Source organism: Dendrobates tinctorius, unplaced genomic scaffold, assembly GCF_039654945.1.
Source record: "Dendrobates tinctorius isolate UK_male_01 unplaced genomic scaffold, ASM3965494v1 ptg000250l, whole genome shotgun sequence".
In the NCBI taxonomy this organism is placed as follows: domain Eukaryota; kingdom Metazoa; phylum Chordata; class Amphibia; order Anura; family Dendrobatidae; genus Dendrobates; species Dendrobates tinctorius.
The window spans coordinates 35941555-35969461 of record NW_027361917.1 but is presented as its reverse complement, the minus strand read 5'-3'; the positions used below and the strand labels follow the sequence as shown (position 1 = coordinate 35969461).

The 27907-nt window shown below is 43.4% G+C and overlaps 1 protein-coding gene across 2 annotated transcripts in view; it reads left to right on the top strand.

Moving 5' to 3' along the window:
* TTC27 (tetratricopeptide repeat domain 27) overlaps positions 1 to 27907 on the top strand; it is a 635517-nt gene that overhangs the window by 515295 nt on the left and 92315 nt on the right. For both annotated transcript variants that reach the window (XM_073557610.1, XM_073557609.1), the window contains 2 exons: positions 2537 to 2635; positions 14569 to 14621. In XM_073557610.1, coding sequence (XP_073413711.1) covers positions 2537 to 2635; positions 14569 to 14621 — 152 coding nt within the window. The remainder of the gene's footprint in view (positions 1 to 2536; positions 2636 to 14568; positions 14622 to 27907) is intronic.

Sequence of the window (27907 nt, the reverse complement as noted above, 5' to 3'; positions counted from 1 at the left end):
GGCCCAGGACAGAGCCCTGTGGTACCCCACTTGAGACATTCTTCCAACTGGATGCAATGTTTGCAGCAAATTTTTCGGCTGCAAAAACTGAACATGTGCACATACCCTTACTCTTGGATTTGTCATTATATGATTATACAGTTAGACCCATAAATATTTGGACAGTGACCAAATCATCATGATTTGGGCTCTGCATGTAACTATTTTTGATTGAAAAAAAAAACAATCTGGCAAGGCCTGTGGGGTTTCCTCCAGGTGCCACCTGTTCCAGGTTATTACCTGGCTATTTAGCTGGCTATCAATGGTCAGACCATTTCCAGTTGTAGCCTTGCTCAGAGGTGTGTTAGCTCTGTGTTCTGATACTCTGGTCTTTGTTGCCGGACCTTGGATTTGCCTTTTGACTATTTGTTTGTATTGCTCCTTTTGAATTTGCTGCACTTTGACCTTAGTCACCTGACCCCAGACTTTGCCTCTGAATATCTGTTCATCTTATTTCTTTAACTTTGATGTACCCTCCGTGCATTTGACCTGGGACTTCTTGAATTCCCCATTTCAGAGTCACATGATCCTTTTGGAAAGTTTGAGTCCATCAAGAGAGTGAGACCTCCAGTGTATTCATGAGAAAAATTTGAATGTCCACCCAGCCTGATTAAAGGGAATTTGTCACCCCCTGGACGAATTTAAGCTATTACTATGGGTATACAGGTGATAGAATCGTTAAACCAGTCTTAACTATATGCCTCATAGCTGCGGTGTAGATGTTGAGAAAAGCAGTTTTAATGTTATATGTTAATGACTTCTTCCAGGCTGCAGATTTTGCAGTGCCTGGAATAAATCACTGCCTCATCGCTTCATTATAATGGCACCCCTTCCAATACACGTCACACTGACCTGTAATGTGCAGTTGCGGCGCTGTAATCCCGCACATGCACCGTCCACTATTATGTGAACCTTGTCTGACTTTCTATGGGCAGAGTCTATATCGTTCTCCTGCACAGGCGCTAGCGAGTCTCTACTACTGTGCAGTGACTCGCCTGTGTAAAATATCGGTGAAGACTCTGCCCATTAAACAGGCGAAAAAGGTTCACATAAAAGCACGATTGAATGGTGCATGCGCGGGATTACAGATCAGCAACTTCAGGTCACAGGTTAGTGTGACGTGCATTGGAGGTGCCATAATAATGAAGAGAGGAGGCAGAGATTTCTTCACACCCCGGAGCCTGGAAGAAATCATTAACATATAACATTAAAACTGCTTTTCTCAACATCTACACCGAAACTGAGGCATACAGGTAAGACTGGCTTAACCATTCTATTACCTGTATGCCCATAGTAATAGCTCAAAATCATCCAGTGGGTGACAGATTCCCTTTAACAATTTACAAATTGTAGTAAACAGTGTGAGATTTCAGCAGCAAGGAGTAGAGACACTGGGAAGCATCTCAATAAGGCTAGGTGAGCGGAGATACAGTTACAAGGAATCTGTCATGTCCTCAAATACTATTAATCTGCAGATATAGGGTCAATCTACAGGTTAATAACGTTAAGGTGGCTGTCTGGATACCTTAATTAGAACAAGGCTTCCTGGATAAAATGAACCTTATTTCTCCTGGAGCTGCCATCTTTCAGTCATACGGGCATGCCCGGAGTGGCATCAGTCCACACTCACGGCATTGGGACAGGGGGCTGTAAGCATGTCTGTGCACTTTGATTGGCAGCTCACTCTGCACAGATGTGTGGCATCCCGTGCTGTCAATCAAAAGACCAGGACACACTGGACTCCTGAACTTTTTCACTTTCTCGCTGACCACAAACATTCAAAAATGAGTATGCTTTTGTGGATTTTCATAGAATAATAATATTAGCAAATGCCTCTAATTAGAAGTGTAGTATAGGTCTGATTCACTCTTTTGGTTACCCCATGTGCAGGGCATTGTAGTAGCTTAGATATCCATGGTTATGACAACTGTCACTATATGAGTGGTTGTAACCATGCATAATACATAAGCCACTGCACTGCCCTGCACATATGGGGTAAGAGACATAATGAATCAAAACTATACTACATATTGAGATAGGATCTTGGAGATGGGAATACCCTTTTTACTGTTAATCAGTGCCCAAATCCTTCTGGGAATTATACCCCAAAGAACCGCAATGTCAGTGGTAAGTACCTACCGTGCAACAGTTTCCTGCTGACGGCTTAAAATATGAAATGCCAGTATATTTATAGCTCTGTTTTTTTTCAAAGTATATAAACTATTCTGCATCCGGAAAAGTCAGCATCTGTGTTTTATGATTTTTTTTTTCAATCTTTATTGGTATTACATCATCAAGATTTATTTACTTACTGCCATTAATATAGCTCCAAATACTATACAGCGCTCTACACAGATTATTTATCACATTTATTCCTGTTTCCAATCATAATTTAATTTCCCAATGTCTAAAATATATGTAGTTCCGAATGAGAAAATCATGTATAGAATGCACTTCATGTCTTTATCATTAATTTATCCTATTTTGACTTTTCCAGCTTGGAGTATGGTTTTCGTTGGGTTGTGCCTATATCACCGTACAGGGCTATGAAGGTGCTGCAAGAGCATTCCAGCGTTGTGTGTCCCTAGAGCCTGATGTAAGTAAAGATATACATATACTCAAAGGGAAGATCGATCCAAAACTTACATTCTGACATGTCCTTTCAATTTCTATAGAGCTGCCAAACCTTAAAGGGAACCTGTCACTAGATTTTTCCTATATAACCCATGGCCAGCACCTTTCAGCCCCATGTGACAGCATTCTAAAATGCTGTATATATGACTCCAATTCTCCCTGTAAGGCAAAAAAAAATGGCTTAGACAAAGATCATTCAGATCCAAACGCGTTGCCTCTGTCCGTGTTTGGCAATTTTTTCAAGGAGAGCATGTCACCATATGTTCATTTTTAATATGATCTAATAAAGAAGATTGGTTTTAAGGAGCTGGAACTAAATATTTCTTCTCAAGGCAAAAAAAAACCCAACCTTTTATTATACTTGCCAATGGGGGGGTCCAGTGTGATGAACGCCTCTGGTCTTGGTCCAGTGCTTCGTGTGGATGACACGTCCTCATCATCCACATTTTTCCCCTTTGCGGTCATGTGTTGGCACAGTTCTCTCTGTGCTGTTGAAGACAGAGCAAAGTACTGTTTTGTGCATGCGCGGGGAAATCCAAAGAGCGCCGGCTCATACGCATTACAGTGCTTCGCTCTGCCCTCGGCAGGGTAGAGAGACGTGCGCCTGCACAGGAGCGAAAAGGTGAAAAATATGGATGACGTAGGACGCGCCATCCACACAAAGCAGAGAAGGAGGGCGGCATCGCAATAATGGAGGAAGCACAGGGTGAAGACCAGTGATGCCCATCGCACCAGACTGCCGCATACGTTAGTATAATAAAAATTGGGGGTTTTGCCTTACAGGGTGAATTGTAGTCATTTTAGGATGCTGTAACATGGGGCTGATAACGTTGGCCAAAGCCACTGTTTATGGCTTTATCGACTGAAAATCTATAATGTCGGGGCAGAGAAGGACCTGACTGGTTGAACATTCTTCAACTCTCTCATAGTGGAAACAGAAGCATTCAGCTGAGCCAAGCGTTCTCATATGTATGGGGGAGACGGGAGCGATAGCTGTTGGCCAAATGATCGTTTGCCCGATGGCTGTCTAATGACCACGAAAGCTTCTTTGTATCTTTCCTTTGTATACAAAGTGCTGAAACGCTAGGTGACATTATGGTGTCTAGTATTCTAATATTGGGTACTTTCAGAAATAGAAATTCTGAATCTGAATTTTGCTTCGATAAATAATTTCTCTTTTCATTCCGCCATAACTAAATATCTTGAAGTTTTGTGTGAATGCTTTGCGAATGATATGGAAATGTGCGCTCCAGACTTCATGGTGATTTGAATAAAAAGGAAATTTGTTTAGAATAAAAGGTACAATTAAAAAAAAAATAAGATAAGAGGTAAAAAGAAATATGCGCATGAAGACCAAACGCCATAGTGATATAGGTCTGGCTTGCCCCACTGAAGGGTAGAGAAAAATTGTGTCAGTCATCTGTCCTCTGCACGAGCCCAAACCAAAAGGATATTGCACAATACAAAGAGTCAGGTTTGTATAAACATTTGCCAGATTTCAGTAATCATTTTTCTACCCGATCAGCGTACTGGTCCCGTACTGATAGTCAAGTCAGCATTTGTCCTTTAGCTACAGACGAGATGTCTCTGTGCGAAGTAATTTGTTTCAAAACATCCTGTGCAATTGGACGAGAAATGTGCATTCAGTGTAATATATACTAAGAAGAGCACAATTACTAAGCAAGATAAGTAGTATTGGCAGCTTATAGATTATATTAGCTATATTGATATTTTCTCTGTCACAACCCTGCTGGCACTTCTAGATAGTCCATATTTTTTCTATATAGACTAACTATGGCAGCGAACCATTGTCTCTAACTTCAGGCGCAATCAGACGTCCATGTTGCATGTATCCGGTGTAGTGCAGCAGGCTTAGGTCAGGGTCCAAAACTCGCGTAGTGTACAGCACACGGTATCCTCCAGATCGCAACTGGGAAAACAAGACAGTTCATAAATGTCTCGTTGCTGAGGTCAACTGCACAACTGTATCAAGCTTTGGGGTGCCAAGAGTTTGCGCTGCTTGTCATAGTGTTTCCTCACACAGAGCCTTTTGCAGAGCTGACTGCTCCACAGGTTGCAGACTCCAAATTGACACTCCCAAACCCTTCCTGCAGGGGTTTTTTTTTTATCTCAACTGGACTCTGTGGCCATGGGCGGCTTATAAGATGCGGCCTGGATGAAGCAGACCGGCCCCACTACCTTCCTGCAGTCCATTTAAAAATAAAAGCCCATACCGGGTTTTCCTAAACAATTCCTTGGTCAAATAACTTGACCAGGTTCAAGTTTACTTTTGTTCTGCCTTGTGACGCTCAGGCATCCGGCTGTGACCACAAAGCACTCCAGCGGATCTAATACGCTTCTGAGCGAATCCTGGGGAACAAATAGCGACCCTCGCAAATCACACCAGTTGCTGCCTCACACCAGATAGAACACATACCCTTTATAGCTCATGGGGTTGTTCATGTGTCCATTTTTTCCCGGCAGCAGAATTGAAAACTACCAATACAACTCTCGGTCCTTGAAAATCACAGACAGTACATGGATGACATCATAGTGCAGTCTGCTTGCTGTCCATGATAAGCATTACAAAGGATAGGAGAACATTTGTGATTTATTACATTACTAGATGGAGGCCTGATGCTGTCGCATTGGGAGGGCGGTAATGTCACAATGGGGGCAGGCTTTGTAGCATTAAGAATCTCTCCCCCCCATATGCTCACCCACCTATCCACTCTCTCTTACCCCATGTGCTGACTTCTCCCTTCTGTGCTCTCTTCTTTGACCTCTCTACCCCATGTGCTATCCCCCTTGTCTGCATGTGCTGTCCCATATGAGCTGTCTCCCCCCTGTGCTCTGTCTATCTCACTCCTGTGTCTGACTGTGTACAGAACATACCACAGCTCCTGGGCAGGGGAGGAAGCAAAAGACAATATTGACATTACAGCAGGAGATTGCTGAGGATACATTTTGTTTAAAAACAGTGAAATATTTTACCTCACAAAATGAATACTCTGTGATCCCCTGCTGTAATGTCAGTATTTTCTTTTGCTACCTCCCCTTCCCAGGAGATGTGGTATGCTCCGTACACGGTCAGACACAGACAATTTTTAAAATTAACTTTCATTTGTGGGAAAACCCCTTTAATGTGCCGGTGGTACTGCGCAAGAGACTGCGTGAGTATGTGAGGTTATGAGTGTGAGTCTGAGTGTGTGAATGTGAGTGTGTAAGTCTGAGTGTGAGAGTGTGTGTGGTGCAACGGTATTCCGCTGGTGGTACTGCGCAATAGGTTGGTACCAGCAGCAGTTTCCATATTGAGACACCCATCACTTGGGTGTCCCAATATGGCGGTTAGTGAACTTCCTCCACTTGGAATTCTGGGATACGGTGACATCTGGACAGAACAGGAAATGAGAACATTACAAGGCAATTATATAAATAGATTTTCCATACTTGAAAATCACAGATGACACACTGACCAAGCACTGATGACACTCTGATACAAAACACTGATGACACACTGACCAAGCACTGATGACACACTTCTTTTTTTGCGTTCGTGAAAATCACTGACGTTTGAATGAGCCCTAAGTGTTCATGCACACTTTGGTAATTTTCTCATATGAGTGAATTGAATTTCATCAGTGTTTCTGATCATATTATCATCAGTTTCATCAGTTTTTGTCTGATGAGAAAAAAAAATGTTTCTCCGCCTTCTACAATCTATCAGTCTGTTAAAAACGGACCCTTAGACATTCATTACTGAGTTTTATTGGACACTCAGATCAACATCAGATGTGTCTCTACAATTTTGCACAGACCAATCGGTCCGGAAAAAATCAAGGACTTGTGAACTATAGACTATCATAAGTACGAGTGCTATCCGTGAAGATGACACTTGTATGGGAAAAACTGACGTGTGAATGAGCCCTAAACCATCCCTTTGGGACCCAACAAGTTGCCAATTTCTTCTAGTTGAATCTGTATGGTGAAACATTTATTTAGATTTATTCTTTCTGGGTGATTGAATGGATTTTGGCTTTTTCACTCAAGCAATTTACTTCACAATGGAAGAAGCAGAAATAAATTAGATGATGTGCTGCACCACAAAGTCTAAAACTACTTTATGATTTTTAACAAAGCAAAGATTTCTAGATCTCTCCACTCTATATTTTCTTCTTAATTAATACAAACCCCTAAGACGTGTAATGCTGGTAAAAAAAAATAAAACATTTGTATGTTCTTTGACCAGTTTGTCATATAGATAGTGAATTATTTCCAGTGTTAACACCCCTGTGTATGATAATTTATTAATTTCTTTTTAGTAGAAGTCTTATCTACGTTTATTACATTTATTGTAATATATCTTCGTCCTATCTTATGGGGGTAATTACATGTATTGTCGTTTTCTGATTCAGCACCGGACCAGGGTCATGTGTGGCTACCTCTGGCTGTGATTCTGCTCTTACTGTAGGCTACAAATGAAAAATACTTAAGTCACTTACTTTTTATTCCAAATGTAGACTTTGTTCCATAAAATTGTTCTCAGAAGTAAATTGCATGAGAAAACAAATCCTATTGATGTTCATCCAAAGATGACATAAACGTAATACTTGACTGATCTGAGATGTTAAATGTTCCCTGGAAGTCTACCTTAAAATTATTGGCTAATGTATTTGAAAATGACATTTACAGGGCTTTTTATTGTCTTCTTTAGCCACCTCATTTAGAGATCTCCACAGGGTGATGAGTAGTCAGCGGGCACACACCTTGCAAGTAATAATTTAAATGGCTTTCATGCAGAACGTTTGATTTTCCTTTATTCTGTAGTTATTGCACTTTTCCCGCCCCTTTAATTACATTACCTTGAGTAGTTTCCCATAATTCCACCTCCAAGAAATATAATTTCATTGCCAATTTTGATCTATGCCAAACAAACCACAGTTTGAAATATGATGGTAAGTGCTGACGGTAAAAAAATTAAGCTGGATCTGTCCTCAAACTATACTGCTCTAAGGGCATCTTACACCAGCCCTCTGTATAACCCGCTCACATCATTGATTGACAGCTTTCTGTGTACACTGTGCATAGGCATATAAGTGTGTGTGTGTATATATATATATATATATATATATATACAGTATATATATCCGTTCACATGTGGTTCTGCTGGTTCCAGCTCAGTCAGACTTGCTGTCAGGTGACAACTAGTGGCAGCTATGTCAGTGAATAGAACAGTACAGATGCGGCTGACAGTCTAGTCGGCACATGCAGAGCACCTCCCCATGGTTATGTGATTACTGCTGGAACCGGCAGAGCCCGACCATGTGTATATGTGTATGTATGTATATATATATTGCATTATATGTATGGTATCTGCTCTATTCATTGTCTATGGAACTGATGGAAATAGCCAAGCGCAGCGCTCAGCAGCTCTATAGATAATGAAGAGAGCAGAGGCCAAGCATGCACAACTCTGCTCCATCCAGGATGAGATTGTAGACCCCTTGTTCTCAGAATCTCTGGGGTGGGGTGCTCAGCAGTTCTATAGATAAAGGAGAGAGCAGAGGCCAAGCATCTGCTCTATCTAGGACGAGACTGCAGACCCCTGTTCTCACAATCTCTGGGGGGCCCAGTGATGAAATCCCCAGTGATCAGCAAATTATCCACAATCCAATGGATCATACATACATTGTATATACTGTATACCGTAGATACACGCATACATCGTACATACTGTACATACACACACAAATACACACATACTGCACATACACATACCGTGCATACACACACATGCACATACCATACATACACACATGCACCGTACATACAGTACATATACTGTACATAGACACATGTCCCATACACACACATATACCGTACATACATACACACAGATACACACATATACTGTACATACATAGACACATATACCTTACATACATACACATACCATACATACATACACACCGTACATACATACACACACTTATATACACATATAGTATACACATATTGTACACACTTATACCATATATACACACACATACACAGATGTACAGACACATGCGTACACACACATACATATACTGTACATAGTGTAGGGATTTGCTGTGGTAGGTAATGGCAGGGCTGCAGTAATGAGGGAACACACAGGCTTAAAGTCCAATTTCAGTGGTTTAATGTCACTTAGCAAACAGCAGATTAACGGAAAGTAAGGAAAAACATAAATATACCCCAGCTTGGAGAACCACTGGTCCCAGACTCACCCTTTGCACAGGACGGGCTTAACTAAGCAGCTGCCAGGTCCGCGGCATCCGCCAGGTGCCATTCCAGGGTTGTTGAGAGTCTTGCTGCTATAGTCCTGCAGCACCGGGATCCTGTATACAAGTTCATGCTAAGTCCAGTCAAGTTCCTGTAACTTCCAGACACACAATCACCATGTGCCAAACACAAACCTCCATTACATAGCCCATAACCCCTCCTACATGTGAGGTAAACATCACATGGGCTGATCACGTGACCATGACATCATCGCAGGTCCTGTCTTTAGGGAAAAATCTGGCCAAACATTAACCTGCTGGGAGAAATGTATCTCCCATCCAGTAAAACACCTTTTACTGTACCACAATAGATACACACACACGGATACCCATATACATACACACACATATATATACACACATACAGCTCTAGCAAAAATTTAGAGACCACTGCACAGTTTTATAAAAATCAGCTTCTATACATGTCTGACATTCCATTCCAGTGTCAGTTGAATTCCAACCAGAGTACAGCTCATTCTACTTAATGTGCTTCTGATTAGGTGATCACCTGAACCAAATCGTATTTAACAAAGGAAAGTATAAAAAACCCTGCTGTGGTGCTCACAATCCTCTTGCAATAGGAAAAGCTGGATGGCAAAACAAGTGCTAGTAATATCCCAAAAGTAATAGGAATGAAAAAATAACTTTTAACCATGCCAAAGGAGTTGAAAAGAAAAGCCTTGAGTGAGGAAAAGAATTGCTCAATTCTGGCTTTACTAGCAGAGGGATACAGTGAGCGTCATGTTGCCTCCATCCTTACAATTTCTAAGCAGCAGTCCATTACAACAAGGTCAAGCAGTAGGTATTGAGGACAACAAAGCTACAGACCGGCAGAGGGCGAAAACGACCCTCCACTGACCGGGATGACCGTAATCTTATTCAAATGTCACTCAGAAACCGCAGGATGACATCAAGTGACCTACAAAAGGTATGGCAAATGGCAGCTGGGGTGAAGTGCACGGCAAGAACAGTTCGTAACAGGCTCCTTGAGGCAGGGCTCAAGTCATGTTAATGTAGAAAAAAAACCTTTCATCAATGAGAAACAAAGGAGAGCCAGGCTGAAGTTTGCCAAAGACCAAAAGGATTGGACCATAGAGATCTGGAGAAAGGTAATCTTCTCTGATGAGTCTAATTTTCAGCTTTGCCCAACACCTGGTCATCTAGTGGTTGGACAGAGACCTGTAGAGGCGTACAAGCAACTGTGTCTTCCACCCACTGTGAAATTTGGTGGAGGATCGGTGATGCTCTTGGGATACTTCAGCAAGGCTGGAATTGGGCAGGTTAATCTTTGTGAAGGACGTATGAATCAAGCCACATACAAGGTTATCCTGGAAAAACAGTTGATTTCTTCTGCTCAGGCAATGTTCCCCGACTCTGAGGACTGTTTTTTCCAGCAGGACAATGCGCCATGCCCCACAGCTAGGTCAATCAATGTGTGGATGAAGGACCACCACATCAAATCCCTGTCATGGCCATTCCAGTCTCCAGACCTGAACCCCATTGAAAACCTCTGGAATGTAATCAAGAGGAAGATGCACAGTTACAAGCCATCAAACAAAGAATAACTGCTTACATTTTTGTACCAGGAGTGCCATAAGGTCACCCAAAAGCAGTATGAAAGACTGGTGGAAAGCATGCCAAGACGCATGAAAGCTGTGATTAAAAATCATGGTTATTCCACAAAATATTGAGTTCTGAACTCTTCCTGAGTTAAAACTTTAATATTGTTGTTTCTAAATTATTATGAACTTGTTTTCTTAGCATTATTTGCGTTCTGCAAGCACTGCATTTTTTGGTTATTTTGACCAGTTCTCATTTTCTGAAAATAAATAGAAAAGATAATTGCTTGGAAATTCGATGACATGTCAGTAGTTTATAGACTAAAAGAGCAATTTACATTTTACTCAAAATCTCTATATACAAAAATGAATGTGTGTGTGTATCACCAACCAATCATGAAGCATCTTTCATTTCTGCAGAGCTGTTCAAAAGAAGCTAGGCTGTGATTGGTTGCTATGAGCAACAGTTTTCCTTGCAAACAATCACTAAGCATCTCTCATTTCACCAGAGCTGGTTAAAAGAAGCTGAGCTGTGATTGGTTGCAATGACCAACAGTTTTCCCACTTGACAACACCTCAGCAGACATGGTGGGAGAAATATAGCATCCCTGGGAACATAAGCTCCCAGCCATTGTCTGCTCCCCCTGAAAGGAGCAGAAAGCACATGACAGAAATGAATCCCCCCTTCCGTGCCCATATACCCATCACACATCCTTCATCCCGTAGGCACATCTTCCCTCTTAAAGGGATCATTGGTATAGAAGTCAGAGCAAATCCATCCAGCGCTTTGGTTTTGACCCCAGGTCTCTCTTAAAGGGATCCCTGGTATGGAAGTTAGGACAGTTCCACACAGCTCTGTGGTTCTGACCCCAGGGTCTCTTAAAGAGATCATTGGTCTGGAATTTAGGGCAAATCCACTTTCTTAAAGGGATCTCCGGTATGGAAGTCAGGGCAAATCCATCCAGCGCTTTAATTCTGACCCCAGGCCTCTCTTAAAGGGATCCCCGGTATGGAAGTCAGGGCAATTGCCTTCAAATGCTCTGGTACTGACACCAGGCTCTCTTAAAGGGATCTCCTGTATGGAAGTTAGGGCAAATCCCTCGGTGCTCTGATTCTGACTCCAGGGTTCTATTAAAGGGATCATTGGTATGCAAGTCAGGGCATATCCACTCAGCGTTCTGGTTCTGATCCCAGACTCTCGTAAAAGGGATCCCCGGTATGGAAGTTAGGGCAAATCCACTCAGCGCTCTGGTTCTGACCCAAGTCCCCTCTTAAAGGGTTCCTCGGTATGGAAGTGAGGGAAAATCCACTCTGCGCTTTGGTACTGACCCCAGGCCTCTCTTAAAGGGATCTCCAGTATGGAAGTTAGGGTAAATCCCTCAGCGCTCTGATTCTCACCCCAGACTTCTATTAAAGGGATCATTGGTATGGAAGTCAGGGCAAATCCACTCAGCGCTCTGGTTCTGACGCCAGGCCTCTCTTAAAGGGATCCCCAGTATGAAAGTTAGGACCGCTCCACTCAGCGCTCTGGTTCTGACTCCAGGCTGACGGGATGATGTGGAATATTGGTGGTAGTTGTCCGGTGGCTCTGGCTGATGGGATGATGTGGGATATTAGGAGTAGTAGTCCAGTGGCTCTGGCTGACGGGATGATGTGGGATATTGGTGGTAGTTGTCCGGTGACTCTGGCTGATGGGATGATGTGGGATATTAGGAGTAGTAGTCCAGTGGCTCTGGCTGACGGGATGATGTGGGATATTATGGGTAGTAGTCCGGTAGCTCTGGGTGACGGGATGATGTGGGATATTATAGTGAATGTGGCTATGCGGAGTGGGCGGGGCGCTACACTCAGCTTTATATATATATAGAAATAATCATTATAATTTGTTATAACTAACCGTAGTTAGTTACTATGCCCGGGCAGCGTCGGGCTCTTCAGCTAGTATACATATAAAGAGAAAAATCAGACAAGCTGAAAATATTGCAGTGGTCTCTTAATTTTTGCCAGAGCTGTATATACACACGTGCACAGATGTATACACACATATACTATACATACACATACAGGTGAACACACATATACTGTACATACATACACATACATAGATACATATACATGCACATAGATGCACACATACATATACCGTACATACATACACATACCATACATACATACACATACTTATATATACATATAGTATATACAAACATTACACACATATGTACACACACATATGTATACTGTACATAGACATACACATATACATATACCATACATACAAACAAACACATACACAGATGCCCACACAAATACATACACACATATGCATCTACTGTACACATACTCACACATATGTACATATACAAACACGCACACTAATTTATGACCTCAGATGATCAGATGAGCCCTGGAGGAGGTTGGCATCATAGTTAAGAGATCATCTGGAGAGGGCTGCAGAACCCACTGTGCGGGATGATGACACAGCAGAGAGGACTGATATTAGCCCCCTGAGGCTGCCTTGCTGCACTGTGCTGTGAGCCCCTCCCCCGACCTCTGCCCTGTGAGACGCTGCTGGGAATAGAACAGTGCAGGGAGCAGAAGACACAATATAAGTCTGGCTCTTCCTCCACTGTTGTCCCCTGCATGCTGTGCCCGGGCCCCCTGACTACAAATGAGCACTCACTATTGAGACGCGCCAAGCAGGAGGACAGAGACGGCAGTCAGTGAGCGCTCTCATCAGTCTGGTGGGGAAAGCATTCATTAAGTAGAAAACACTGTGTGCACTACTGTAGTGGTGCCAAGTTAGGTTCCCAAACCATATATGATAAAATGAAAACCTGGCACTCAACTTAATGCTTGGTGAGGCAGTTTATTGTAGTACCAGAAAACGTTTCGGTCAATATAGACCTTCATCAGTTACGTGCTAGTATGTTTGAAAGTAGCTTGAAGGAGGGCGCTTTTTATGTTATTCGCTGATAACGCCAGTATTCAAATGGTCAGAATGCTGCAAGTGGTGTTTACCCACGTCCAGGAGGACCAGGCTGCGCTGATATTTTCAACTATTAAGATTATCCTGCGTTACAGCAGCATTCTGACCATTTGATTACTGGCGTTATCAGCGAATAACATAAAAAGCGCCCTCTTTCAAGCTACTTTCAAACATACTAGCATGTAACTGACGAAGGTCTATATTGACCGAAATGTTTTCTGTTACTACAATAAACTGCCTCACCAAGCATTAAGTTGAGTGCCAGGTTTTAATTTTATCATATATGGTTTGGGAAAGCATTCATTGTCTCCCTGCATGACATGCCCCCATTTTGAGCTCTCCTGCACTCTGCGCTCCGCTCTCTCCCTGGCTGTGGGCATTCGCATGATTGTGGGAGGGAGTCAGAGGAGCCCGATGTTGCATGACACCGGGCCCTTCTCACTCTCACCTGTAAAGTTGACTCAGTGGCCCCATAGCAGCTGCATACTCTGTTGCTATAGGCAATACGCCCCTGCCTGCAGAGGCCCCCCTCCACCTTCGGGCCCCGATGCAGTTGCATCGGCGGTATCTCCGCCCCTGTCTGTGAGGTGTATGGTCACTAAGTGAAATAGTAATAAAGAATGGAGATCGGACCCAATATTAAAATTGTGACAGATTGATACAGATTTGGTATGTTTTTCTGAGTATTTTTTTTGAAGTTCATAAATATTTATTTGAAAATATTCTGTGGTGTTTAAGGTATATAGAAGTAATATAGAGTTCATACTCATCATTTCCATTTAGTGAGGTTTATACTGTTCTGTGACTGCAGGAGGACCAGCGCTATCTCCTGAACTTTTCACACATCCTATGGGATAAATGAATACATGAAATTCATGAGCCATCATCTGATTTTGACTATGTATATGAATGATTTAGAGGCTTCCTATATGATAGTTGTGATATTCAGCGAGATGGAATGAAACACTTATCATAACAGATTGCTTCCTGGATTTTATATGTCATTTTATTTATTTTATTCTAGAATGCTGAAGCCTGGAACAATTTGTCATCTGCATATATCAGACTGAGACAGAAGTAAGTACCCTAAATGGACTGAAGCCAGGCTAAAGCCAAAAAGCCTAGCTACCATAGTTGTGATCATACATTTTACAATACTACAGTCTGTGAATATGGTTTTATGTTTTTTTCTGCAGTGTCCAAAATATTAGGGTTAACAAGAAAAATACCGTACTTTGCGTGCCGTAGTGCTAATGCTGTAATTTAACTTATATGTCATATATGAAAATTTATATTTTTTTATCTTTCCACATTCATATTTTCAAGATTATGCCTAAAATATTTAATATAATGAGATCTCACCTGTGGGATTCTTACCTAGTTGTTCCCTCACTTCAAGCAGGACAGCTACTGCTTCCAAGGGATGAATAAATAGAAGTCTACCGGTGTATGTCTTCTATGTACTGCACAGTATTGGTCTTCTGCAGGACCGCCATTAGGCATTGCCTCTTAGTGACAGCTGTTTCATCTTTACATTGTGAGCTGCCCTCTGATATCATGGAAGGAAATTATCGATTTGCCTTCTCTGTAAATAGAAGAAATTTGAGATTGGTGTTTCACTTTCCAGTCTTAAACAAAAACCCATTGGAATAAGATGTGCTAAATGTATTATCTGTTGAACACCTCTTACTAAATTTAGGGAATTGTGGGCCTCAAGCTGAAATCATGGCTGACGTAAATTTCCACCATCTGTTTTATCAATTCCTGGTGTAATTAACAATTAATTTTCCAGATTGTGTTTAGCCATACCCCCTCATGGTAAGCTCCTCTTTGTTTTTAAAAACTTGTTGAGAACAGTGAAAAATCAGAAATGTTTCACTGTGTTCTCCAAATGTTGGTCTTTTTTTACAGCCCTTGATAAATCTCCTTATATAAAGTTATTTATGTGGGTTATTTTAGTAATGTCATTGATGGTAAATGGCCAGGATCTGCCCTCGATATCAAATTGGTGGGGGTTTCTTGGCTTTAAAGTCGTAACATCACATTAAAAATGCTATGGGGCTGATTCATCAAATACAGTGCCTTGCAAAAGTATTCGGCCCCCTGGAATTTTTCAACCTTTTCCCACATATCATTCTTCAAACATAAAAATACCAAATGTAATTTTTTGGTGAAGAATTAACAACAAGTGGGACACAATTGTGAAGTTGAATGAAATTTATTGCTTATTTTAAATTTTTGGTTAAATTCAAAACCTGAAAAGTCGGGCGTGCAATATTATTCAGCCCCTTTAACTTAATACGTTGTTGCGCCACCTTTTGCTGCGATTACAGCTGCAAGTCGCTTGGGGGTAGGTGTATCAGTTTTGTACATCGAGAGACTGAAATTCTTGCCCATTGTTCCTTAGCAAACAGCTCGAGCTCAGTGAGGTTTGATGGAGATCGTTTGTGAACAGCAGTTTTCAGCTCTTTCCACATATTCTCGATTGGATTCAGGTCTGGACTTTGACTTAGCCATTCTAACACCTGGATACGTTTATTTGTGAACCATTCCATTGTAGATTTTGCTTTATGTTTGGGATCATTGTCTTGTTGGAAGACAAATCTCCGTCCCAGTCTCAGGTCTTTTGCAGACTCCAACAGGTTTTCTTCAAGAATGGTCCTGTATTTGGCTCCATCCATCTTCCCATCAATTTTAACCATCTTCCCTGTCCCTACTGAAGAAAAGCAGACCCAAACCATGATGCCCACCACCATGTTTGAGAGTGGGGATGGTGTGTTCAGGGTGATGAGCAATGTTGCCTTTACGCCAAACATATTTTTTGGCATTGTTGCCAAAAAGTTCGATTTTGGTTTCATCTGACCAGAGCACCTTCTTCCACATGTTTGGTGTGTCTCCCAGGGGGCTTGTTGCACACTTTAAACAACACTTTTTATGGATATCTTTGAGAAATGGCTTTCTTTTTGCCACTCTTCCATAAAGGCCAGATTTGTGCAGTGTACGACTGATTGTTGTCTTATGTACAGACTGTCCCACCTCGGCTGTAGATCTCTGCAGTTCATCCAGAGTGATCATGAGCCTCTTGACTGCATCTCTGATCAGTCTTCTCCTTGTTAGAGATGAAAGTTTAGAGGGATGGCCAGGTCTTGGTAGATTTGCAGTGGTATGATCCTCATTCCATTTCAATATGATCGCTTGCACAGTGCTCCTTGGGATGTTTAAAGTTTTGGAAATCATTTTGTATCCAAATCCGGCTTTAAACTCCTCCACAACAGTATCACAGACCTGCCTGTTGTGTTCCTTGGTCTTCATGATGCTCTCTGTGCTTCAAACAGAACCCTGAGACTATCACAGAGCAGGTGCATTTATACAGAGACTTGATAACACACAGGTGGATTATATTTATCATCATTAGTCATTTAGGACAACATTGGATCATTCATAGATCCACAATGAACTTCTGGAGTGAATATGCTGCACTGAAAGTAAAGGGGCCGAATAATATTGCACGCCCCACTTTTCAGTTTTTGAATTTAACCAAAAATTTAAAATAAGCTATAAATTTCGTTCAACTTCACAATTGTGTCCCACTTGTTGTTGATTCTTCACCAAAAATTTACATTTGGTATCTTTATGTTTGAAGCATGATTTGTGGAAAAAGGTTGAAAAGTTCCAGGGGGCCGAATACTTTTGCAAGGCACTGTAATTTGCACCAGCAGTCTTGCAGAAAAATAGTTTTGGGATGTCACAGTTGCACAAGAAATATGTTACCTTTTTTATGCCAACGAAGCCATAAAAGTGTTGGAAATTATGACAGAAATGTTCTCTAAATGCAGTATATTTCTTACACTGGCACATGTCAGCTGAAAGATACACCAAATTCAGTAAGACTCGTATGCCTCCTAATGAATTTGACGCATCTTAATCCGGTGTGCTGTAAATAAAAATTGAAAAATACGTAAACACCTCTCCAGAGAGGGGACATATCAACCTCACATTAAACATATTGGATTAATTATAACTGGTGATGTGAGAAAGAGCCGATACTTCAACCTCCATTGAAGTAGGACCTCCTTCTATGAACAAGTAATTACAACAGATCTGCTGAGAACCAGCCACAAAGACTAGGATTTGGATACTCAGAAGCGGAGAAGTACACTTCCGAGGCAAGGGCTTCTTTTGCTCAACTTATCTCAGATACTCTGGAGCCAGTAGTCAGTGATGAATATTGGAGTTTTCATCGATTTGGTATTTATGGAAGATATATTTTCGTTATTGTAGAAAAGGGACCAACAAAACGCATTCATTCACATCACTGTAAGGCTGGCTGAATACCTCCATTTTAATATCGGTCAAATGGATTTTGATATCCATGCCATATTTTATCTGTGCAGAAAAGGTAGAATTGTGATAGGAAACATGACAACAATATCTCCCACCTGGGACCTCTAGGGATGAAGATATCCTGACAGTTTATGAGATATCCTCCCAAACTTCTAAAAGACTTAGCACATCCCATGACCACCCCCCCATATGAGCTCACCAAGGGGAGGTATGTGGGCATAACCTTGATATAATAAAAATCAGCGTTTGGGTTTTGGTCATTTGCCAGTCCTGGAAGGTACAGCTTGCTGTGGCTCTGTCTTTTCCCTAAAGGAGTAGCTTCGACCACTAACCTCTGAGTCATTTCCATGACACAAGTTTAGTACATTTCTTTTGTTATCCCTTTTGCAGCAACAACTGCCATCAAGCGTTGGCGATAACTGGCAATGAGTCTTTTACAACACTTTGGAGAAATTTTGACCCACTCATCTTTGCAGAATTGTTGTAATTCAGCCACATTGGAGAGATTCTGAGCATAAACCACCATTTTAAGGTCATGCCACAGCATCTCAATCATATTGAGGTCAGGACTTTGACTAGGCCACGCCAAAGTCTTAATTTTGGTTTTCTTTCAGAGGTGGACTTACTGGTGTGTTTTTATTCGTTGTCCTGCTGCATAAGCCAAGTACGCTTCAGCTTGAGGTCACAAACAGATTGCCGGACATTCGCCTTCAGGATTTTTTGGTAGACTGCTGAATTCATGGTACCATGTACCACAGCAAGTCTTCCAGGTCTTGAAGCAGCAAAACAGCCCCACAACATCACACTAACACCACCATATTTTACTGTTGGTATGATTTTCATTTTCTGAAATGTCGTGTTACTTCTATGCCAGAGGTAATAGGACATACACCTTTCAAAAAATTAAACTTTTGTCTCGTCAGTCCACAGAGTATTCTCCTAATACTAGGGGATCATCAAGATGCTTTATGGGAAAACTAAGATGAGCCTTTGTGTTCTTTTTGCTCAGCAGTGGTTTTTGTCTTGGAACTCTGCCAATCAGGCCATTTTTGCCCAGTCTTTTTCTTATGGTGGAGTCATGAACACTGACTTTAACTGAGGCAAGTGAGTCTTTCAGTTCTTTGGATGTTGTTGTGGGGTCTTTTGTGACCTCTTGGATGAGTAGTTGCTGCGCTCTTAGGATAATTTTGATCGGCTGGCTAGTCCTAGGAAGGTTCACCACAGTTCCATGTTTTCGCCATTTGTGGATAATGGCTTTCACTGTGGTTCGCTGAAGTCCCAAAGCTTGAGAAATGGTTTTATAACCTGTTCCAGACTAATAGATCTCAATTACTTTGTTTCTCGTTTGTTCCAAAGTTTCTTTGGATTGCGGCATGATGTCTACCTTTTGAGGAGCTTTTGGTTTACTTTGCTTGTCAGGCAGATCGTATAGTGATTTTTTTTTTTATAGAAAACGGTTGTGGCAGTGAACAGACCTGCATGTGGCAAGGGAATTTGAATTCTGTTTCCCAAAGATGTGATAAATCACAGTAAATTTATGTTTTAAGGGGGGGTCTATCACCCATCAGTCAATTGCGTAATGGTCCTGACGATTGGAGGCAGTTGAGTTTCCCTGACAAATTAGTGGGATCTGTGCGATTTTCCCTGCTGTGTTATCCCCAACACGGTGCACCCTTCATCAAGAGCAAAGTACAAAATACCGAATTTGAGGATTCTAGGGCCTATGCATCTTCACGTCTTCAGATTTTGAAAGCTTTGATCAGCTTTATTCATGTGGTTTCTGATGAGACATCAGTACCTGAATGGGAACAGTGTTTTTCTAGATCTAATGCCACTTTGTTCTAATGTTAATGGCAAGCATCACAACAATCGAATCCTTCTGACATTGTTGGCATAGGATAAGACCATTAATGCTAGAGGTCTGAGCCGTGGTTCCATTGGCACATATTCTTTTTGTACTAATGCATCTTTTTGCTTTGGATGGATTACTCGAGTATAAGTCGAGTTTTTCAGCCCCCTTTTGGGGCTGAAAAAGACCCCCCTCGACTTATATTCGGGTCACGGTGCCAACTTACCTGGTCCCCGTCATCTCCGCGGTCCCAGTCGTCTCCGCGGTCCCCGGTGTTCGTCTGCGGTCCCCTGCAGCATCCTGGCGGCGGCGGCGGGTGATGATAGGGCCGCGGCGGCGTTCAAAATCTCTGCGCTCCGCTCTCTCCCGTCCTCCGGCAGTGACGTGCAGGAGGCGCGATGACGTGGAAAGCACGCGCCCTCTGCCTGAGTCACTGAAGAGCCGGTGACGCTCAGAAGCAGCTGTCATCAATGTAGGTGAGTATATAGTGTGGTTTTTTTTAAAAAAATTCCAGCAGGGGAAGCGGCAGCAACATGATAGGATTACCAGTAATCCTATCACTTTGGGGGCAGCATTACGGTATTTGGGCCACCATTCACTGTGCAGCATTTATGGGGGCATATGTTGTGCAGCGTTATTTGGGCCACCATTCACTGTGCAGCATTTTGGGGGGCATATGTTGTGCAGCGCTATTTGGGCCACTATTCACTGTGCAGCATTTTGGGGGCATACTGTATGTTGTGCAGCATTAAATTTACCAGTATCTTCGGCAATTCCCACCCTAGACTTATACTCGAGTCAATAAGTTTTCCCAGGTTTTTGAGGCAAATTTAGGGGGGTCGACTTATACTCAGATCGACTTATACTCGAGTATATACGGTATGTGCATCTCTTAAGATCTCTCTCCATGCATGCTATATATTCTATATACAGTGAATACGGAAAGTGTTCAGACCCCTTTACATTTTTCACTCTTAGTTTCATTACAGCCATTTGGTAAATTCAAAAAACTTCATTTTTCTTCTCATTAATGTACACTCTGCACGCCATCTCGACTAGAAAAAAAAAAAAATATTGAAATTATTGCAAATTTATTAAAAAAGAAAAACTGAAATATCACATGGTCATAAGACCCTTTGCTCAGTATTGAGTAGAAGCACCCTTTTGAGCTAGTACAGCCATGAGTCTTCTTGGGAATTCTGCAACAAGTTTTTCACACCTGGATTTGGGGATCCTCTGTCATTCTTTCTTGCAATCCTCTCCAGTTCTGTCAAGTTGGATGGTGAATGTTGGTGGACAGCCATTTTCAGCTCTCTCCAGAGGTGTTCAATTGGGTTTAGGTCAGGGCACTAGCTGGACCAGTCCAGATTGGTCACAGAGTTGTTCTGAAGCCACTCCTTTGTTATTTTAACTGTGTGCTTAGGGTCATTGTCTTGTTGGAAGTTGAACCTTCGGCCAAGACTGAGGTCCAGAGCACTCAGGAAGAGGTTTTCATCGAGGATATCTCTTTACTTGGCCGCATTCATGTTTCCTTCAATTGGATTGTATTGGGCTGGTGTTGAGCAGTGCCTGGTTTTCTCCATACATATCGCTTCTGACCAGAGAATCTTATTTCTCATTTCTCTGACATAAAGGCCTGACTGGTGGAGGGCTGCAGTGATAGTTGACTTTGTGGAACTTTCTCCCATCTCCCAACTGCATCTGTGGAGCTCAGCCACAGTGATCTTGGGGATCTTCTTTACCTCTCTCACCAAGCTCTTCTCCCACGATTGCTCAGTTTGGCTGGAAGGCTAGGTCTAGGAAGACTTCTGGTGGTCCCAAACTTCGTCCATTTAAGGATTATGGAGGCCATTGTGCTTTAGGAACCTTGAGTATTGTAGAAATTCTTTTGTAACTTTGTTCAGATCTGTGCCTTGCCACAATTCTGTCTCTGAGCTCCTTGGCCAGTTCCTTTGACCTCATGATTCTCATTTGGTCTGACATGCACTGTGAGCTGTGAGGTCTTATATAGACAGGTGTGTGCCTTTACAAATCAAGTCCTATCAGTTTATTTAAACACAGCTGGACTCCAATGAAGGAGTAGAACCATCTCAAGGAGGATCACAAGGAAATGTACAGCATGTGGCTTAAATATGAGTGTCTGAGCAAAGGGTCTGAATACTTATGACCATGTGATATTTCAGTTTTTCTTTTTTAATAAATTGCAAAAATTTCTACATTACTGTTTTTTATCACTCAAGATGGGGTGCAGAGTGTACATTAATGAGAAAAAAAAGTGAACTTTTTTTATTTTACTAAATGGCTGCAATGAAACAAAAAATGACAAATTTAAAGGGGTCTGAATGCTTTCCATACCCACTGTAAGGCCACCTACATGCTGCATCACTGGCTATCATTTGTCAGATCCTTTACCAAGGAGGAATATAAAAGGTACATTGCACTTTAGTAATGTCTTCCAGCTGTAGCGTTTGATTAACAAGCTGTATACTCTCACTTCTTTCACTTTCAGACCAAAGATCAGACAAAGGGTCGGGGTCTTGTATAACTCATTGATTGAAAACATTTGTGATTCATTATTATTAGTTCCATTATCCAGGTCTCTGTTCACACTATCATTATTCTGCTGGGAAATGCTCCATAGCACACGTTACGTGCTAATAAACATGACCTCAGGCATATCTCCTGCCAGAGATGTTGCTAGGTTGACTTTTTGCACTTGCATTTTCTGTAGCACAATTTGTCATTGGGTTTTAAAAATATGCCATAACGTTAAATCTTTAAAGTAAAAGAATCATAGTCACCTTATTTCCTTGTAGGTTTCCATAGCTTTTACTAGCGGAGTATAAAAGTGATAGATGATGTTATGAAGCCACTTTCAAAACTTGGTTGAGTTCTTTTTCAGATATGTAGCAGGGTGTAAATACGTAATGTAAAGCACCCCTGTGTAATGAGATGGTTCAGGAGGAGTATAATGCGATGGATGGAACTCGCTTGCCAGCAGCTGTTGACAATTCTGTGCAAACATATGCTCCAGATTTTCCTTTACAAGTTTAGTGACTTAGTACACCTTAACACAGAGGTATTTAGCATTTTTATTTCCTATGTGCTAAGTGAAACACTTTCTAATTAGCCTTCATTAAAATGTTTCTAGCATTGAGATGCTACAGAATATCTGTAAGTCCTTTTATCAAGTTGATTACTTTAAAGCTATGTGCACATGTAGCGGAACTCTCGCGGAAGTTACCGCGAGAATTACGGAATTCCATTCCGCGGGAAAATCGCATTTTAAATTCCCGCGATTTTCCCGCGGAAAAACTAGCGATTTGCAAGCTTTTGTAGCTTGCAGAATGCTAGCGTTTTCCAGGCGATCTGTAGCATCGCTTGGAGAACTGATTGACAGGTTGGTCACACTCGTCAAACAGAGTGGTTGACGAGTGTGACCAACTTTTTACTATTGAGGCTGCCTATGCGGCATCAATAGTAAAAGATAAAATGTTAAAAATAATTTTAAAAATAAAAAATGGTGTTCTATTCACCTTCCGACGTCCCTCGCAGCCTTCCCGGGCCTCAGCGATGCTTCCGTTCCCAGTAATGCTTTGCGAGACCTTTGATGACGTCGCGGTCTCGCGATAATGTAGCGGTCTTACGAGGAATAGGGACCGCTACATTATTGCGAGACCGCTACGTCATCAAAGGTGTCGCAAGGCATTACTGGGAACGGAAGCATCGCTGAGGCCCGGGAAGGCTGCGCGGGACACCGGAAGGTTAATATAACACCATTTTTTATTCTATTATTTACAGGAATATGGTACCCACAGCCCAGATGACAGTCTCCTCTCCTCCGGACCGTGGGTACCATCCACAAATGTTCTGCTTACTTTTCGCATGGTGGGCACAGCCACATGCGGGAAGTAAGCGGAACAATGCAATCCTATGGGTGAGGGATCGCCGCGATTACGCAAAATAACGAGCATGCTTCGTATTTTTCCACGATGCGATTCCGTCACGGGAAAATCTGCAGCATTAGCACAGCATTGCGAAATCCAATAGGATTGCATGGGATGCTGTTTTTTTGCGGCAAAATCGCGCGGAATCGCATCGCGGAAAAATATGCAAAGGTATTATAAAGGTAAAAATATGAAAAAGGTGTTATATTCACCTTCCGGCGTCCCGCGCAGCCTTCCCGGGCCTCAGCGATGCTTCCGTTCCCAGTAATGCCTTGCGAGACCTTTGATGATGTCGTGGTCTCGCGATAATGTAGCGGTCCCTATTCCTCGCGAGACCGCTACATTATCGCGAGACCGCGACGTCATCAAAGGTCTCGCAAGGCATTACTGGGAACGGAAGCATCACTGAGGCCCGGGAAGGCTGTGCAGGAAGTCGGAAGGTGAATATAACACCATTTTTTATTTTATTATTTTTAACATTATTATTATTATGCATTTATATAGCACCATTTATTCCATGGCGCTTTACATGTGAAAAGGGGAAATATAGACAAGTATAATAAACATGTGTAAGACAAGAGACACACAAGTACATAAGGAGAGGGGACCCTGCCCGCGAGGGCCCACAGTCTACAGGGATGGGTGAGGATATAGTAGGAGAGAGTAGAGCAGGTCGTGCGGTGGTTCAGTATACCGAGGATCATTGCAGGCTGTAGGCTTGTCGGAACAAGCGGGTCTTCAGGTTCTTCTTGAAGGTTTCCGTTGATGATGAGAGTCTGATGTGTTGCGGCAGAGAGTTCCAGAGTATGGGGAAAGCACGGGAGAAGTCTTGTATGTGGTTGTGGGAAGAAGAGATAAGGGGGGAGTAGAGACGGAGATCTTGAGATGATCAAAGGTTGCGTGCGGGTAGGTACCTAGAGACCATGTCAGAGATGTATGGAGGAGACAGGTTGTGGATGGCTTTGTATGTCATGGTTAGGGTTTTGAATTGGAGCCTCTGGGCAATAGGAAGCCAGTGAAGGGCCTGGCATAGGGGGGAGGCTGGGGAATAGCGGGGAGACAGGTGGATTAGTCGGGCAGCAGAGTGTAGGATGGACTGGAGCGGAGCCAGAGTGCTAGAGGGGAGGCCTGAGAGTAGGAGGTTGCAGTAGTCGAGGTGGGAGATGATAAGAGCATGCACTAGTGTTTTTGTGGTTTCGTGGTTGAGGAATGAGCGGATCTGGGAAATATTTTTGAGTTTGAGGCGGCAGGAGGAGGCAAGGGCTTGGATATGTGGTTTGAAAGAGAGCGCAGAGTCGAGGATCACCACAAGGCACCGAGCGTGCGGGACTGGGGAAAGAAAGCAGCCATTGACATTGATGGATAGGTCTGGTGGAGGGGTAGAGTGAGATGGGGTAAAGATGATGAATTCTGTTTTGTCCATGTTCAGTTTGAGAAACTGAGCAGAGAAGAAGGCTGAGATAGCAGACAGACATTGTGGGATTTCAGTCAGTAAGGAGGCGAGGTTGGGTCCAGATAGGTAGATCTGCGTGTCATCGGCATAGAGGTGATACTGCAAACCGTAGGATTCTATGAGCTGTCCCAAGCCAAAGGTGTAGATGGAGAATAGTAGGGGTCCTAGGACAGAGCCTTGAGGAACACCAACAGACAGGGGGCGAAGTGAAGAGGTGGTGTGTGAGAGGGAGACACTAAATGTTCGGTCTGTTAGGTATGATGAGATCCAGGATAGGGCCAAGTCTGTGATGCCAAGAGATGAGAGAGTCTGTAGCAGGAGGGAATGGTCTACGGCAGTGGTCCCCAACCTTTTTTGCACCAGGGACCGGCTTGAAGCAAGGCCATTCTTCCATAGCTCGGCAGGGCGGGGATGGAGGTGTGACAGGGGCGGGGCTTTGGTCATAAGGGGGCGGGGCTATGGACGTGGTTGTAGTTTAGCAGTGCATACTTATAATTTAATTATAACATTTTTAATGTGACTCAACTCACCATAGGTTTTGAATGAGTGGGAGCACCTGGCTTGCTTCTCTGTTTCAATGGGAGCACTGGGCTACTTCTACTGATGATCGTCACTGCTAATGATGATTGGAACCTACAAGGAAATGGAGCATTGAGCACTTAAGAAAAATTGTACTGGAGTTCTGTACATGCTGATTATTTTCTAATCATCAGAAAATGTATGTGTGGTTCCCCCCGTCCTGTCCAGCTCTGTGTGGCTTCCCCTGTTGTATGCATGGCTCCCCTGTCCCATCCTTGTATACATGGCTCTGCTCCCACCCTCCCATCCTGTATACATGGCTCTGCTCCCACTCTTCCATCCTGTATACATGGCTCCCCTGTCCCATCCTGTATACATGGCTCTGCTCCCACCCTCCCATCCTGTATATATGGCTCCGCTCCCACTCTTTCTCCCCTGTATGCATGGCTCCGCTCCCACTCTCCCTCCCTTGTATACATGGCTCTGCTCCCACTCTCCCTCCCCTGTATATATGGCTCCGCTCCCACTCTCCCTCCCTTTCATATATGGCTCCGCTCCCACTCTCCATCCCTTGTATATATGGCTCCGCTCCCACTCTCCCTCCCTTGTATATATGGCTCCGCTCCCACCTTCCCTTGTATATATGGCTCCGCTCCCACCCTCCCGGCCTCCCTTGTATATAAGGCTCCTCTCCCACCCTCCCGGCCTCCCTTGTATATAAGGCTCCGCTCCCACCCTCCCGGCCTCCCTTGTATATATGGCTCCGCTCCCACCCTCCCGGCCTCCCTTGTATATATGGCTCCGCTCCCACTCTCCCTCCCTTGTATATATGGCTCTGCTCTCACTCTCCCTCCCTTGTATTTATGGCTCCGCTCCCACTCTCCCTCCCTTGTATTTATGGCTCCGCTCCCACTCTCCCTCCCTTGTATATATGGTTCCGCTCCCACTCTCCCGGCCTCCCTTGTATATATGGCTCCGCTCCCACCCTCCCGGCCTCCCTTGTATATATGGCTCCGCTCCCACCCTCCCGGCCTTCCCTGTATATATGGCTCTGCTCCCACTCTCCCTCCCTTGTATATATGGCTCTGCTCTCACTCTCCCTCCCTTGTATATATGGCTCTGCTCCCACTCTCCCTCCCTTGTATATATGGCTCCGCTCCCACTCTCCCTCCCTTGTATATATGGCTCCGCTCCCACTCTCCCTCCCTTGTATATATGGCTCCGCTCCCACTCTCCCTCACTTGTATATATGGCTCCGCTCCCACCCTCCCTTGTATATATGGCTCTGCTCCCACCCTCCCGGCCTCCCTTGTATATAAGGCTCTGCTCCCACCCTCCCGGCCTCCCTTGTATAAAAGGCTCCGCTCCCACCCTCCCGGCCTCCCTTGTATATATGGCTCCGCTCCCGGCCTCCCGGCCTCCCTTGTATATATGGCTCCGCTCCCACTCTCCCTCCCTTATATACATGGCTCCGCTCCCACTCTCCCTCCCCTGTAAATATGGCTCTGCTCCCACTCTCCCTCCCCTGTATATATGGCTCCGCTCCCACTCTCCCGGCCTCCCTTGTATATAAGGCTCCGTTCCCACTCTCCCTCCCTTGTACATATGGCTCCCCTGTTATGAATGAGTCACCGTAGGAGGCAAAAGCAGAAATACAAGCTAAGTCCAGAAAACCAGAGAAGTTGGCAACTATCAGATTGCAGACCCCTGAACCTATCAACACAACTAGCAGTAGCCGTGGGGGGGTTCCTACGATGCCCTAGACCCCTCGATCACAGCCGGAGAAATACATAGGCCTGAAGAAAGAAAGGGGAAATCTAAACTGCCCCAGAGCAGACCCCAAAGCAATAGGCAGCCCCCAACATATAATGACGGTGAAGCAAGATGAAAATACTAACACAGACAGAAAGATAGACTGAGCAAAGACGGGGCCCCAAAACTACCTAGATAGGAAAGGAAAGGAAGGCTGCTGTCTGCAATCTGCCAAAACCCTATCAAAGACATAAGCCAACCAGCTGATAAGAAAAAGGCCCTGAAGCAGCTAGGCTTCAAAAACTGAATCAGCACTCAGGTATTTTCAGAAGACAGAGCTAAATGAATTCAGCACACCCCAGCAGGGAATGGCAGAAATCCAGAAAAACAAAGCAAAAACAAAGTCAAAGCACAAAAGCAAAAGCAAAAGGCCGAGCAGCAAACTTAGCTTTGGAGGAGCAGGAATTCAGACTGGTCTCCAAGGATCCCACAGAGAAAT